We start from the raw sequence: 16262 nt of genomic DNA, 5'->3' as shown, positions 1-16262 counted from the left end.
GACTCGCTAAGACATATACTATGGACATAGCTATCTTGTCTTGTGATTATCGACTTGGGATGCCCCTTAGTGACTTTCAAGTAGTACACGAATGTCGGAATTTGACACTTAGATTCCGACTGACGTTGCTAAAAATATGTGTAATACCCACTGTAAATTCGGGCTTCCATATATCAGCTCGTATGTTTACACATTGTCAAGGACTAAACACTTAATTCGGTATTCCTCCACGTGCCATATAGCAACCAAGTATATAATATTTTATTTTGACTATAGGTTCAGACTTAATTGTCTCAGAGGATCTTTGGTTGTAGATTGCAAGTCATAATGACCTGTATTTGAAAGGGCGATGACAAACAGAATACAGGGAAATCGCGGATGTACCGGATATATGTAAGTCTAAGTGAACATGCACAACCATGCAGACAAGATACATGTCACGTCTAGGAATTCCGTTGTTGTCTTTGGTTAGGGTGATTCGGGGCATATTCCCATCACTTTATCTTATTGTTAGGATTCTGTTCTTAGAAAGGATCACACACATATAAAGTTTTAATTTTTGGAAGTAATGAAATGGGTTTTAATGAAATTGGTTTTTAGTTTATGCGTCAGTATATATAATCGCCTTCATACAAGTGAACATGAACTGCTTTGTAGTCTGGCAATAAAATCGAACGTTGTACATATAGGCCCACCAGGATAAATACCGCTGTGTTACATAGTCATATATTGCTCTGCCCGCATTTCCTATCTACATGGATGTTAATGACGAGTATTGCTCGTCTTGGTATTTTTATTGTCTGTATATATTATACATAAGCAATTTCACAGTCTTGTACTTTACGTTTTGCGTTATCCATATATGTTAGCATATTGTACTCACGTTATATTCCTAGCCTGTTTCACCACTTTGTATAGTCATTATCTCTACTGTGAGCTTTGTCAGGAGGATATAAGTATTCAAACTGTTTGAGTTTTGTGTGGAGGATATAAACATTCAAACTGTATGAGTTTTGTGTGGAGGATATAAACATTCAAACTGTAGGAGCTTTGTCTGGAGGATATAAACATTCAAACTGTATGAGTTTTGTCTGGAGGATATAAACATTCAAACTGTAGGAGCTTTGTCTGGAGGATATAAACATTCAATCTGTATGAGTTTTGTCTTGAGGGTATAAACATTCAAATTGTATGAGTTTTGCCTGGAGGATATAAACATTCAATCTGTATGAGTTTTGTCTGGAGGATATAAACATTCAAACTGTATGAGTTTTTGTCTGGAGGATATAGACATTCAAACCGTAGGAGCTTTGTCTGGAGGATATAAACATTCAAACTGTAGGAGCTTTCTCTGGAGGATATAAGTATTCAAACTGTATGAGTTTTGTGTGGGGGATATAAACATTTCTCTGGAGGATATAAACATTCAAACTGTATGACTTTTGTCTGGAGGATATAAACATTCAAACTGTATGAGTTTTGTCTGGAGGATATAGACATTCAAACCGTAGGAGCTTTGTCTGGAGGATATAAACATTCAAACTGTAGGAGCTTTCTCTGGAGGATATAAGTATTCAAACTATATGAGTTTTGTGTGGAGGATATAAACATTTAAACTGTATGAGTTTTGTCTGGAGGATATAAACATTCAAACTGTTTGAGTTTTGTCTGGGGATATGAACATTTAAACTATATGAGTTTTGTGTGGGGGATATAAACATTCAAACTGTATGAGCTTTCTCTGGAGGATATAAACATTCTAACTGTTTGAGTTTTGTCTGGGGATATGAACATTTAAACTGTATGAATTTTGTTTGTAGGATATAAACATTCAAACTGTATGAGCTATGTCTGGATGATATTAACATTCAAATTGTATAAGCTATGTCTGGAGGATATAAACATTCAAACTGTATGAGTTTTGTGTGGGGGATATAAACATTCAAACTATATGAGCTATGTCTGGATGATATAAACATTCAAATTGTATGAGCTATGTCTGGAGGATATAAACATTCAAACTGTATGACTTTTGTGTGGAGGATATAAACATTCAAACCGTAGGAGCTTTCTCTGGAGGATATAAACATTCAAACTGTATGAGTTTTGTGTGGGGGATATAAACATTCAAACTGTATGAGCTATGTCTGGATGATATTAACATTCAAACTGTATGAGCTATGTCTGGAGGATATAAGTATTCAAACTGTATGAGCTTTCTCTGGAGGATATAAACATTCAAATTGTATGAGCTATGTCTGGAGGATATAAACATTCAAATTGTATGAGCTATGTCTGGAGGATATAAACATTCAAATTGTATGAGCTATGTCTGGAGGATATAAACATTCAAATTGTATGAGTTTTGTGTGGGGGATATAAACATTCAAACTGTAGGAGCTTTCTCTGGAGGATATAAACATTCAAATTGTATGAGCTATGTCTGGAGGATATAAACATTCAAACTGTATGAGCTTTCTCTGGAGGATATAAACATTCAAATTGTATGAGCTATGTCTGGAGGATATAAACATTCAAATTGTATGAGCTATGTCTGGAGGATATAAACATTCAAATTGTATGAGCTATGTCTGGAGGATATAAACATTCAAATTGTATGAGCTATGTCTGGAGGATATAAACATTCAAATTGTATGAGCTATGTCTGGAGGATATAAACATTCAAATTGTATGAGCTATGTCTGGAGGATATAAACATTCAAATTGTATGAGCTATGTCTGGAGGATATAAACATTCAAATTGTATGAGCTATGTCTGGAGGATATAAACATTCAAATTGTATGAGCTATGTCTGGAGGACATAAACATTCAAACTGTATGAGTTTTGTCTGGAGGATATAATCATTAAAATTGCATTTTCATTGTTTAGCACTTTGCTGAGTATACAATGTGCAACTTGGACAAAAATTCCAGTTTGTATAAGTAACGCATTAAGTTTTGTAACATATATTTCTCATGGAAGAACTGTCAAATTTGACATTATAACGAAGTAAAATATTAAATGTGGGTAGTGCTGAGTGAATCATGGGCTGGAAAAATGTCCCAATTTTGATTTGTGTAATCATGTCCGACTCAATTCTTGCCCTTTGCATAATACATATTTTTCTAAAAATGAAAAATTTGTTGGGTCATACAATAGAATTTTTTGAAAACTACGGAACTGATTTTCATTCTGAAAGCTGTTTTGAAAATTCATTTGCTTGGCTCTTAGATGATGTGATGACTATATTAATATTCCTTATCAGTACAGCGTGATAACAACATTAGGGACATAGTATGTAACCAACAAGAGTACATAAATTCAAAGAATTCCAGAAAGTCAGTTTTGCTGAGAACGTTGGAAATTTGCCCACCCAGAATTTCAAGGCCTAGCGGTCAAATAAAGGTTAGTTATAAATGACATCATACACGTAGGACTAGGTAAAGTGTAGTGTTACGTCACTGTGCCATGCGCAGTACGGGGCATGGCCAGGGAACTAGGATTCACTTGATTCATCGAAGAATGGAGCTGTGTCATGTTTGTCTTAGTCTCAGGGTCTACCATAATGGTATTATTTCCACTGCTCGTTAAAGACGATTTGCTCAATGCATATGCATCTGAAATAATTGAATGTAGGATTAATAGTCTGCAATAAATATTTATATCATACACATTTACATACACATCTACATCAACAATAACAACAAAAAAAAGAATGAGTGAGTGCTTAACAATCGAATATTTCACTTCGATTGTTAAGCACTCACTGTTTTTTGTTGATGTAGGTAACTTTTTAATCACACTCCTTTAGCGACCTCCGTTTTTCCAGATTTGATCGCATGTCGGCTGACTAATGCTTTCTTTTTTTTTTCTTTCACTTTTTTGTCTTGGAATAGTCCGCGGGTACCTCGTGTGTACGAAGGGTCAACCAGGATATAGGTCTCTAAGGCGAAAGAGGCCTGGTTGTCCCGCATGTGCCTCGTCAGCTGACAGCATTGTGTGCTTCTCCGCTCGAGTGCTTTGCTTGCTACGGAGGTAGTCACTAGTGCATCACTTCCATTGCCAACGCTGTAGGAGTACGCACAGGCGGGACAGTCATCTTGGCGACAGTCGTCAGGCTGGACGAGAAGGAGCTGCTTTCCTAGAGGTAGGTTTGTCTATGTTGACACTGTCTTAACCACATTAAACACTCTTCAACCTACGATTATGCGGAAAAGACCTTAATGGTATAACCGATAGTATATTGTTATATGAATGTTTCTTTATTTGTACTCGGCTCTTAAGTGTTGATACAACTGGTCTACATCGACATGTTAATCCCAAAGCATATCTTGTTCCATCGCACCTCGAATTACCGGCTGTTAACTAAACTTACCGTATTATCTTGATGTGTGACGGTCTTTAACCATCCACTTTTTCATAACGTGTGTGTATGTAGGCCTACATGTATAGGGTCAAATACATTAAAAGTATACAAAGTTTTCTTTTGCCATAAACCAAGATGTCAGATGTGTGTGTTTGGGGGCAAATAAAATGCCATCATACATTGCGCTTTTAATAAATAAATTCCCTCGGGACATGTATTCATTTACTTATCATGGTAGATCTTCATATACTGATATGATTTTCTGGAAACAGATGGATTCTATCAGTTTAACCTGTACCGGTACTGGCATCCTGTTATCAGGTTGTACATATCTTCTGTCGCTAACACAAACACGTTGGTCAGCTTATTGTTGAAGTGTTTACCTCGTCTGGATATATATTTAATATGGCTATGGCTTTAGTCGTATATTTATATATACATGTCAGTCAGTTAACATTGTGCAGCTGAGGTTATATACTTGTTCCATTCACACATGTAAAGCGTGGTTGGACCCCTGTCTTAATCCATGTTCCTTTACCGTGTATACAAGCATATACACTGCAACTCCATTTGTGGTCGGCTATACGCATATGTTAGCGTAAACAGCTCACTCCCATATGGCATAGAAAATATATAGGTCATCTTATATGATTCATCTTTCTCAGGATATTTTTTTATGTTTTTGTAAAACCACTTTCCATGTAATGTAATGGCTTTAGCTTTCTCCTCACACATTCTTAACAACTGTGTCAAATGCTGCGCCTAATTTATGTGTAACAAAAGATGCTTTTTTCTGCCCTTGTCATTAGACTGTATGTTATCACTACGGGATAAAGAATGTTCCGGCTGTCTCAGCACAAACCCACTGATGACATTACATTGAAGGTCTTATCACCTACATACGGGAGTGGTCATGTACCGCACTCATTTATATTTAAACGTAATAACCATCTTTCCTTTATATTATACATATATTTTCACTTTTATTTTTGGATATGTATAGGCTATATCATGTTTTTCAGTGCATGAATCATATATACGTAGGCAGTATATATAGCTTAGGCAGAATTAGGAACAAAAAAATGTAGCATGTTATATGAGCACAGTTCATTAAATGTCATTTTCTAATAATAGTAATTCTATTAGATAGAATTACTTAAATGCTGTTATGTCATCATATTTAAATTGCGGAAATATGTGGAATTTATTAAACTATTAAACTATAAAAAAAAAAAAATAAAAAGCATCATCACGATTAGGCAGTCTGTTCACATAAGCGAAAACAGTCTGATCCAGGATATGACATATATGAAGTTACATGGTGATATTTGAATATTCATGCAGATTAAACGGTGTTCGTCATGGTAACATGGTTATTACATGAGTATATATACATGTATGTTATTGAGCTCCAATAGTCACTGTCTTTCAGAGTATGCCTGTGGTAGTTTTGAGTGGTTTAATTTAACTGTGAAGGAAACATTCACGTCGGTAATCAGCTGTGCATGTGACATGTCAAAAGTCACCCTGCGCTGAGCACTTTGGCCTGTTTACCAGCTTAACCCGGCACGCAGTGAGTCATAGCAAGATGTCATATAGTGTGACTGCAAATCTTTGACACTGGTCAAATCCTAAAGACCAAAGGTCAGTTATTTCACATTTGACAAACTGATTAGAGACAACAATGATTGTGTGGTTTACCACAAATTCATGCAGTCAAGGGGAAGCCGGTGTAAACCTCGCACAACTTGCTGAAGACCTGTGTAGAACCCATGGGTATTGCCCTCAGAGTATGACTAATCCGCGCGTTGGTCTGACTGAAGAAATTTTTACCACATGCTCCATCGAGTCACAAGATCCAATTCGCGAACTAACCCAGAAACAAATATGTCAAGAATTGTTTTCAAGGAAGCATGGAATTTTTCCTCATTCTCAATACAAGTTATTGGTAACATCCGCATCACTAGAGTGTTTTCCTGATGTCTGACCGCATAAAGACAATGTGCAGCCGCGTCGAGGATAAATGACTATTGCATAGCGTTTTTGAAAATTTTCATTTAATTATTTATTCATTGCTCAACAGATCCACAATACCATACATGGATAAAACACTAGATACAATGGATACAGTATAAAGTTAAACAGGAAGGCGGTTGTAAAACGGCGACAAACCTTATTTGTAAAAAAAAAAAACCTTTTCTTTTAAAGGAGAAAAAAACTTAAATTACAAACAAATACCATTGAAAAGACTATGCATTTCCTCGCAGGTGCATGCCATAAAAAATTCTAATATGTACCTTAAGGGGGCCTCCGTGGCTCAGTTGGTTAGCGCGCTAGCGCAGCGTAATGACCCAGGAGCCTCTCACCAATGCGCTCGCTGTCAGTTCAAGTCCAGCTCATGCTGCCTTCCGGCGTGGGAAGGCCTGTCAACAACCTGCGGATGGTCGTGGGTTTCCCCCGGGCTCTGCCCGGTTTCCTCCCACCATAATGCTGGCCGCCGTCGTATAAGTGAAATATTCTTGAGTACGGCGTAAAACACCAATCAAATAAATAAATAAATAAATATGTACCTTAAGATGATGAATTATAAATGAAGTCAACGCCAAAATCCGCTGTGGGCGACTACATTTTGCCTAATAACTAGTCCTGAAGTCTTCTGTGTTAGGAGGAGAATTTCTGTCGGAAACCTTTGAGGTGCAGTTCGTGCATTTCCGGTAGAACTGTTCTCCTCAGAATGTAGCGAACAGTACAGTTCGTTTTCCGCTTGACGATCGGGAAACCGGAATGTTGGACGTAGGTCCCGAGTTTACACGAACAAACCGGCAGTTTTAACGACTCTGATTGGCTGAGAAGCAACACATCCCCTGCATAAATTACAGGGCGTTAAAGATGGAGGACGAGATGAACTCAGCGATTTACCCCTGCTTCGCCGTTTTCAGACTTTACGTGTATGGCGAGGAAAAAACGCAAAATTATGCAGCAGACACCACCTGTGCTCTTTTCGGCCCATAATGTCATGTTTTTAAGTTTTCTTCTCCTTTAATGCCTGTTCTCTATGAGGTCCAAAAACGACATTTGTTCGGGTGTTACAGTGCGCAGATTTTCATAGATTGTTACCTGTGATTGCTGAGGATATGACGTCATTGAGGAGGGGATAGAAACCATGCAAACGTTATCTGATACTCATTTTTCAGAAAAACGGATTACCGTATGACTATTGCACCTTGGCAGACAATAATATCAGTTGGGGTATAGATGTCATGTAAGTAACAGTATTATCGTTAGCAGGGATTACACTTTCTGAATAGCACAGATTCTAGTGCTGAAATTTGGCTAAGACCACTGCGGGGTTCGAACCAGCGACCTCAGAGTCAGGCACCAAACCGCCAGCAATACATGTCAACCGTCTAGACCCCTCGACCAACAGGCATTCCACAGAAATAGACCGGTAGACTTTACAGCGAACATGCATTACCCCTCTGATGATCACAAACGACGTCACTCCTTTAGGTGAATATATTAGACAGGTATAGATGTCATTTAGAAAGTGGATTAAGTAACAGTATTATCGTTAACAGGGATTACACTTTCTGAATATAGTGTAATCCCTGTTAACGATAATATGGTTAATAATATCAGTTTGACAAGCGCTGTAAGTTTCGAATAGCTTTTGCATTTTTAATGTAACACATTTCCAGCTTGTGGATACAATGCTGATGCCCGTCATGTTTTCTTTTTTTGTTTGCAGATTACAGAATCAACATGAGGCCTGTATTGTTAACACTGATGGTTGTGGCCTCTGTGTCAAAGGTCACCCTGGCTGTGACTCAGGAGGACTCCACCACCCCACGTGCTGGGGACATGTGTGAGAAGACTGTCAGGTACACGTTGTTATCTCGCTAGACTTGCTTTCTGTCAGAACGAACTCTGTTGTGAACGAACTCCGCAGCGGTTAGCCCACAATGTTGGACAAATAACGCTTGCATTGGTTGCTTCCCGTGATTGACGATTTCGTTTAAGTCCCGTAAACATATGTAGGCCTATTCTAATTCCTCAACCTTTCGCATAGAAAGAGTAATTTGCAGTGCAATTTATGCACATTTACAGTTAGATTTTGGAGACAAACTACAATATTCGTTGTGCTTGTACTGAATCAGTAAATATAGATAAAGGGTGCAAACAATGTAATGAGGAATGTTTTTAACGTTACAAAGCTTGCGCTGCATACTAAGAGTAGAGGATCATCGGCACATTTTACAGAACAAAGAAGCACTTTGTAGATCATGTGTGTATGTATGTTATGGTTACCTGTAGTTTGATGCTGATTGGATTTCAGCGAGCTGGTTCCTAAAGTTGTCCGTGAAACCATTTCCGTACTCAGAAGGAGCAGGAAGAAGTGTGGGTTTTTGTGGCTAAAGACATGTTCCTCTTACAGGTAAGCAACGTCTGTTTTTTATATTCATTCATTGTTGAGTCGTGTGAGAAGAGTGGGGGTTTAAGCTGGCTAGGTGGGTATGCAAGGCAAACTTTGAGCTGGCAGTTTCATAGGTCCTGGATAGTTATCCACAATACTCTCACAATGAATCCATCCCAGGAACATTTAATGGCGACAGTGAAATTTTTGTCATGACACAACGAAAATAAACAATGTCATAATCCCTGGTGTCATTAACCTATACCCGAATAACATATTTGACAAGTGTGGATTTGAATGGTTATAAAAAAAAAAGCCTGATAAATATTTGTTTAATCATTTTTCAAATAAAATGAAAGATTCGTTAGAAATGCCTGTATGTTTAGGTCTACTTGTACCTGTTGAAAATGTAAATAATTTTTTTTGCAGCATTGACTTCCAAACTGTTACCAAAAAAAAGTTTGTTGTAAAGTCGTATACAAAGATAGTATGTTGCAACGGGACCGACGTTAGTGGTAACTGCACTACAGGTAAGGTTAATTAGTGTCGCCTATGAACTGACAGACACCCCAGTGTCCCTGTAGTGTTTTAACTTAACACCTATATGTATATGTAGTCTATACTGTAAAGTTTTCCTATTGATCAATGTTATTAGCTAGACTCTAGACTACTGTTCCGAACGCTTCCGTGTCCTTTCTTTTTAAAGCTTTGTACCCACATGCATACGACCAAAACTGTCTCTAGCGTGTTATGCGAATATGAATTCGCTCACATTTTCTTTCTCGCATTTCTGAAGGCATGTACAATATCTTGGACGTAAAATGAACTCAGTATCAATGTATCGCAGGGAAGCTTCATTAGTTAATCTTTAGCTGTCATCGTATGAGTGGTGTTGATTAAACACCAGGAATTCCGTCGGCTGAAGGAATTCAGCTCAAATGTAATAAATAAAACAAGTTCTGCCCAGAGAGATTATTTGTCAGCTTAATGAGTAAATACACTCCAAAGTAAGAAAAAGAAAAACGGTACCTATTTCGTGAGTTTGGGGTTTTATTTTATTTTTTTATTTTGCCTTCCATATTATCGTGCTTTGTTTTTTTCTCGCAGCAGACAAGACAGTCTGTAGCACCCCAGGGCGGTATGGTCCCGCATGTGGCCTGGTTTGTAACTGTGACCGGAACCACACGTTACCTGCTGTCTGTGACAAAGTGACGGGGTACTGTTTCTGTATTGAGGGGTTCGGCGGTGAGGCATGTAGCCAAGGTAACGAAGCGATCCTTGTAAATACCAAACTTTCAGACAGATAGTTTAAGCTTGATGCTTACCTGGTTCGTTGGTATCTGTACTTCACCTCCTATATGGTCACCAGGTAATATTGAAACTGCATCTGTCAGCTTCGTTCAAACTTTGTTTTTCTAAGACGGAAGCGGTGTAACACAAATTCCACGACGCATGTGACAAGGAGTATTACATAAATGTAAATTCTGAATCTGCATTAGGCCGACTATATTTTGACAATTTATTAATCTCTGTAGAGATACAAATATACACAGGTTAAGTGGGTTCATTTTTATTCGTATAGAACGATCATAGATCCATCTACTGTTACTGTATGTAGGCTTGGTGTAGAATCCTCTAGATGGATTTTTATTAATTTACTTCTAAACATGTACCATCTTATGATCAAAGATACGTCCATGGAGTCAGTGGAGAAGTATGTGCGTAGTAGGCATCATGTGTAATCGGTGACAACCACTATGATGTTCCCCTTTCGCGTTATTCAACTCCTGTGTAACTATTTTAAACATGTCCTTCATCTCATTCACATCTTTGACTTTCGTTGGGCATAGCTGTGGCACAAAACCGACACATTCTGGCTTTATGGTGCTATAATTAATTCTCTCCAATTTTGCAGATTTGAACCAAACTGACGTCCCTGAGTTCGATGCGGTTGTGAACGTTACGGAACCCCTGCCGCCTAACGTTAGCACATCTCAGGTTGCTGGAGGTGGGGACATCGTCAATCGGGCCATCATCGCTGTCATTGTCATCGTCGTTATCTTCATCGTTGTAGTAATTGTCTTCTGTTGCTGGAGACGTCGGGTCAGGTGAGGGACAGACAGTTAAAAGTTAATGAATTTATTTATTTTATATGTTTGGAGTTTTACGCCGTGTTCAAGAATGTTTCACTTATACGACGGCGGCCAGCATTATGGTGGGAGGAAAATGAACCGTGTCTGGGAGAAAAGGCCATGTCCATCCGCATGTTGCTTGCCCACCACATACAACTGGGGAGGAAGCCAGGATGAGCTGAACTTGATCTCATAGCGACCGCAATGGCGAGAGGCCTCTGCGTCATTGTGCCTTAACATCAATAGCACTGGTAATCCTGCATAAACCATGATTCCGCTGGTGAATTAAGCATCCCCGAGGCCTGGTCCCTTTGCATTATTTTAATGATATTGTATATATTAAATGTGAAGACAACACAGCATTTTGAGTAATTCTGGACCAGTGACGTCTAATAAATTGTAATTAACATCACTGCATTTTTAGTTTTACCTGATTCTGCTTAAGCCATGGTGCTAGGGGGCGTGTTATTTGCTACTATTTACTCCTATACATGAACAGTTATGATACAGTTAGACTCCAATCACCGTAAATTGACAAGAGACCGTATTTGCCGGCTATCACACTGCCGTCTCTGCCCTGGCTTTTCTCTATGCTGTAAGTTTTTAGCAATATTGTACCTACTTCATATTAGAAAACATGTTCCTTTTACATGCATGTATTGGTGGTGGAACTTTTTTAGGCACACTTAAACAAGGCACAAGTTAAACTTTCGTGGCTGTAGCTTATAAAACGTAACACGCATAAACACTGTATGTGTCAAACATAAAGGTTGTGACTGCTAGGTCTTACTCTGGAGAAAATGCCAGTGAAATGCTTATATCGTGTACTATTCGTAATAATATATACATTGTATACATACAAGTTTTGTAAAAAGGCAAAATTGCATTTTGTTATTTCTATGAAAGTTGACAGGATTTGTTTACAAGATCGTGGATAAACATTGTATTTATATATACACACAGAGACATGTATACTGATCTGTGTAAACATGCGCACAAATCATAAACTCATACGCATATATGAACATTTATAAATAAACCCGTACATACACGCACGTGCGCGTTCGCACGTGCCTGTGTGTATATACTCACAAATCGGCACATATACATATGAAAGCACGTATATGCGCGCGCAGCCACGTGTATGCACGAACCTATATACACAACCGTAGCTTGGTGCCCGTCTTGACGTGCTACAAGGTCTAATCGAAAGATATATACGTAACACGCATAAACAAACAGAAGAAACAGGGTGAAAAATAGACCTTAGAACCTTTTGGTATTGCTGATGTAGAAGCTGACTTCTAAACAAATCATTATATTCAGCTCAGTGGATAGAAGGCTACAGCCATAAAGGATAGTGGTAGCAGAAATGTTGTCCAAATAACCAGATTGTCTGATATTTTTAAGCATGTTCTCCCTCTGGACAACATATCTGCTACACTCTAAAATGAAATAAGCTGAAATTTCTAGCAGCTTGCCACAGATACATTTGGGACAGTCAGTAATATAGTTGATATACAAATCGACATTTAGCGAGCTACATCCATTTCTTAATCTACACAAGATAATATTTAAACATCGGTTTCCAGTATAGTACCATGCTGGTGGAACTGGCGGATATAACATTTTTGCTAGAGCTATTTTGAATTCTTGATAATTTTTAATTCCTCTAATCGAATATCGCAAGCTGTTCCAGTCACGCACATTTTGTGGAAAAACAGATTTACTAAAGGTGGCTGTTCTACATCGAAAAGTTGTTAATTGGTCTGTTGATCTAATTTGGTACGGATTACCCTGGTGTGTTGGTAGTGGAAGCTTGTTTTCAAATACATTGCTAGATGCCTCCTGGGGGTTACGTTGGAAGAATAGCGGGCGATGCATGTAGCGTCTCTTAAATCCTGATTCTTCGTAGAGCAGGTTAGAGGCAACACTTTTAGTTAAACCAGTAAACCAGTAAACGCGTGGTGGGTCCTTTTGCATGTTTTCTATGGTATTTATTTGACCTTCAGTGATATTGTCCCAAACTATATCTGCATATTCCATTGATGGTCTTATAAAACTTTTTTTACATAATTTTTAGGTACTTTCGATTCAGACGATATTTAAGCGCTCCTAACATGGATAGTTTTTTATTTGCAGCTTCTATGAGTTTGCCTATGTGATAGGTCCAGTTTCCATTATTACTAAAAACTAGTCCTAAATGTTCATGTGATGTAGAATGGGTTATACTTTCACCTGAAAAATTAAATATTAACTGTGATGGTTGTCGTCTGCGTCTTGAAACATTCTTTTTCGCATTGAGCTCAACAAGCCAAATTCTGGCCCAAACAACAATTTTTTTCTAGGTCATCATTTATAGAGCTACTGATGTATTCCGATGTCAGTTCGTCGGATATAACGTAAAGACAAGTGTTAACCTTTCATCACGCCATTGCGGTATTTGTCAAAGTGGCCTAAATATTCATTCTAATTTTATTTTATTTATCCTTTGAAGGAGGAAGCCATCATCGGATGGGTGCAGTGTTTCGGGTAAGTACTTCGTTCAGCAAAGCACTATAGTATCGCCTTATTTAGTTTCTGTAGGCGATACAAGACGAATGCATCGTCGCCCTAGTTCAATGCACCTGTGCTCACATCTCGATTATATGATGATGCCATACCTTTTTAAACTGATCAGCGACGATGCATATATTTACACCTTTCTTCAAATGGTGTTGAGTTTGACCATGAATCAAACCTCTGTTAAGTATTCATGTTGTTGACATATTTTCTGTGAACAGATGATTTTGTGGTAACTCTGAACCCGACCCAACAAACAGCCCATTACGTCACCCCGGAAGAGGTTCGGAGACGGAAAAAAGAGCGCGAAGCTTTAAGAACGGAGGAGCCGGAGGAGCCGGAGGAGCAGGAGAAACCGTACGATTACGTGGAGATGCGTAGCGCAAGCGGAGCCAGGCCGACCTTGAGTGGGGCATCCGACAACCAGGACGTGACAAGCACGACCTCCAGTTTGGCCCACAAGGCACTGGAACAGGAAGTAGACTCAGGGAGAATATCATTGGCCTACGCTAACATGCCATCATCTGGTACAATGCGGCAGGAATCAGACAGCTCACACTATTACTTAGAGGATGGGGGTCCGACGCTGGTATCATCTCCCACATACAGTTTGATGAGGCGCCAAGAGAGTGGAGATTCGGCGTTTGATGATGACGGCTACTGCACCTCGCCGACTCACGCTGGCGAGGACATCAACCTTCATTACTCCATGCCACGTTACATGAAGGAGAAGGTAAATCTGTCGAATCTCGGTGCTTGGGAAGAAACCGCTACTGAGAATATCTACGAGAGTCCTGACGGATTAGCTGGATCCGTGAAACTAGAGGCAGAGAAGTCCAGCAGCCCCCCAGAGTACGCTAATGTTAGTCAGACTTTACTGCCAAACGGACTGTATTCTCATCTACCTACAAATCCGAGTTCAGAACCGGTTGATGACGGCTACGATCACATTCCTCAGCCTGTGTCAGTTGTATGACTTTGAGACCCGTGCTTTGTCAGTAGTATCATTACGAGACCTGCGCTTGATCTCTTGATGTTTCAAATGGTCAGTTACCACGATGGTGGTAATAAAATCGATTGTGCCCGTAAAGGTATGGTGGTAAATATATTACCAAGAATGAAAGTTCGTTTCTCGAAACGGCAACCAGGTATCGCTACAGTGGCTTGCGTGCTCTCCACATGATCGCTGAAGCAAAGTCCATGGAATATATCCGTTTACTGGACAGAATTTGTACGTTCTATGAATGTATAAAATGTCTAAGTTACTTAATAACACATCTGAACTTGTACAGTACATAGGTTCAACTCTGGTATGCAAGGTCGATTTTTTTATTTGGTGATGGGGTGAGGGTGGGGATGATATTCATAAAGGTTTGACCGCGCTGAGAGAGACGGCTTCGTGAAATCCAGATTCAAAATAATGATCTGTATGTTTTTTGATCAAAAACTATTTCTCGTATACAGCTGATCGAATTGTCCTCTGAGGACACGTAACAGAACTGATGATTGTACATGTATATGGCAGGTGTGTTTTAGCTAGATCCACTGTCCACGTTGGCTTTTTTAGAAGCTCAGTATTATTGCCGTTATGAATACTCAGTCGTGATGCAAGGAACACTACATTCTGTCTAGATAGCTTCTCTCTGGTGCATACAGTCAGTGTGCAATGGGGTGCTATAGGGCATTTAGAAACAAGCACTGTATATATCTACCCGTCCGCCTCCAAGTAAATGCCCAAGTTTGGCCGCTCAAATAACTGGGAAGATAACATAAAATGTGTCTGTTGAATCCTGATCTACTTTGCAGCTGTGTGTGGAACTCCGTCCTAAATGCGCATGTTGTACAATTTAAACAGGTTATAAGGTTTCCTGATTAGATCTGAAATCTGTTTCACTGTTAGCTTTTCGGACATGTACTCTTCCATTCGTTAACCTGGAACTTGCTTTTCTCGAGTGCTAATGAGGAAACAAGCTGGGAACATGACCAACGGATCTCAGAGCTACCACTCGGCGTGTTATATTAAACTTGCCTTTGCTGGACGGAACTTCCGTGAAGACCAACCATTGTAGCATCTGTGTTTTTTGTGACCTGTGCATGGATTAATCTTACAAGGATTAATAATGACCCCATAGGTGACCTTACGCTGGCTTTGCTGAAGAGACCTGTGTGTTTCAGTACGCCATATTTATGAACCAATGAAACAAAAGCATGCAAATGATGACAGCTTTGAAGGCAAAGTATTATTGTCACGCATTTGTGTAGTCTTTGAACAGTGGCGTACATCTTCAATTGGTATTTCGGTCAAAACTGCTGCTATTTACTTTTATAAGTCTCGTTGTGTAGAGTAGTGCAGTTTGAAACCAGATACAAATTAAACACTGCATTTATAAAGTTATATTTTTAAATCATGTCTTGTTTGTTTTCGTTTCTGTGTCAACTAATAAGTCCGCATATTTGACCTGCTTCGGTCACCACGTCAGTATAAAGTGCTTCATGTCTTCAAATTGCTTACGTTTGGCAATGAAATATAAGTCTCTTGAAGTAAATATGGACAGAGCGTCCGCTTCGGGACCGGTAGATCCAGGATCAATCCTTGATCGAGTCACACCTAAGACTTTAAAAGAGGAAGTTGTAACTTCCTCGCTTGGCGTTCAGCATGAAGGGGATAGTGCAACGACTGGTTGACCCGTATCAGTATAATGGCTCGGGCGGGGCAGCTTACTTGCCTTCGGTAAGTCGTTTTGGTGAAGCAGCACTAAATAAATGAGTGGTGGAAATCCGTCCTG

The 16262-nt window shown here is 39.1% G+C and overlaps 1 protein-coding gene across 2 annotated transcripts; it reads left to right on the top strand.

Moving 5' to 3' along the window:
- Window positions 1-4039: 4039 nt before the first annotated feature.
- Window positions 4040-15882, top strand: LOC135472535 (uncharacterized). Of its 2 annotated transcripts, none has more exons than XM_064752082.1 (8): window positions 4040-4149; window positions 8117-8249; window positions 8705-8803; window positions 9212-9312; window positions 9893-10045; window positions 10698-10890; window positions 13412-13446; window positions 13698-15882. In XM_064752082.1, exons 2-8 carry the CDS (start codon window positions 8131-8133, stop codon window positions 14450-14452), a joined length of 1455 nt encoding a protein of 484 aa, XP_064608152.1. In that variant the 5' UTR covers window positions 4040-4149; window positions 8117-8130; the 3' UTR covers window positions 14453-15882. The 2 variants fall into 2 exon arrangements, with proteins under 2 accessions (XP_064608152.1, XP_064608151.1); XM_064752081.1 differs by having other exon boundaries at window positions 9890-10045.
- The last annotated feature ends 380 nt before the right edge of the window (window positions 15883-16262 follow it).

Source organism: Liolophura sinensis, chromosome 8 (assembly GCF_032854445.1).
Source record: "Liolophura sinensis isolate JHLJ2023 chromosome 8, CUHK_Ljap_v2, whole genome shotgun sequence".
In the NCBI taxonomy this organism is placed as follows: Eukaryota; Metazoa; Mollusca; class Polyplacophora; order Chitonida; family Chitonidae; genus Liolophura; species Liolophura sinensis.
The sequence above is the reverse complement of the archived record's forward strand: the minus strand, read 5'-3'. Positions and strand labels throughout refer to the sequence as shown.

Excerpts from the sequence above, each read along its gene's own strand:
- LOC135472535 (XM_064752081.1), top strand. The coding sequence starts at position 8,131 with ATGAGGCCTGTATTGTTAACACTGATGGTTGTGGCCTCTGTGTCAAAG. Across the intron at positions 9,313-9,889 it reads TAGTGGTAACTGCACTACAG|CAGACAAGACAGTCTGTAGC; the intron begins GTAAGGTTAATT and ends TTTTTCTCGCAG. Across the intron at positions 13,447-13,697 it reads GGATGGGTGCAGTGTTTCGG|ATGATTTTGTGGTAACTCTG; the intron begins GTAAGTACTTCG and ends TTCTGTGAACAG.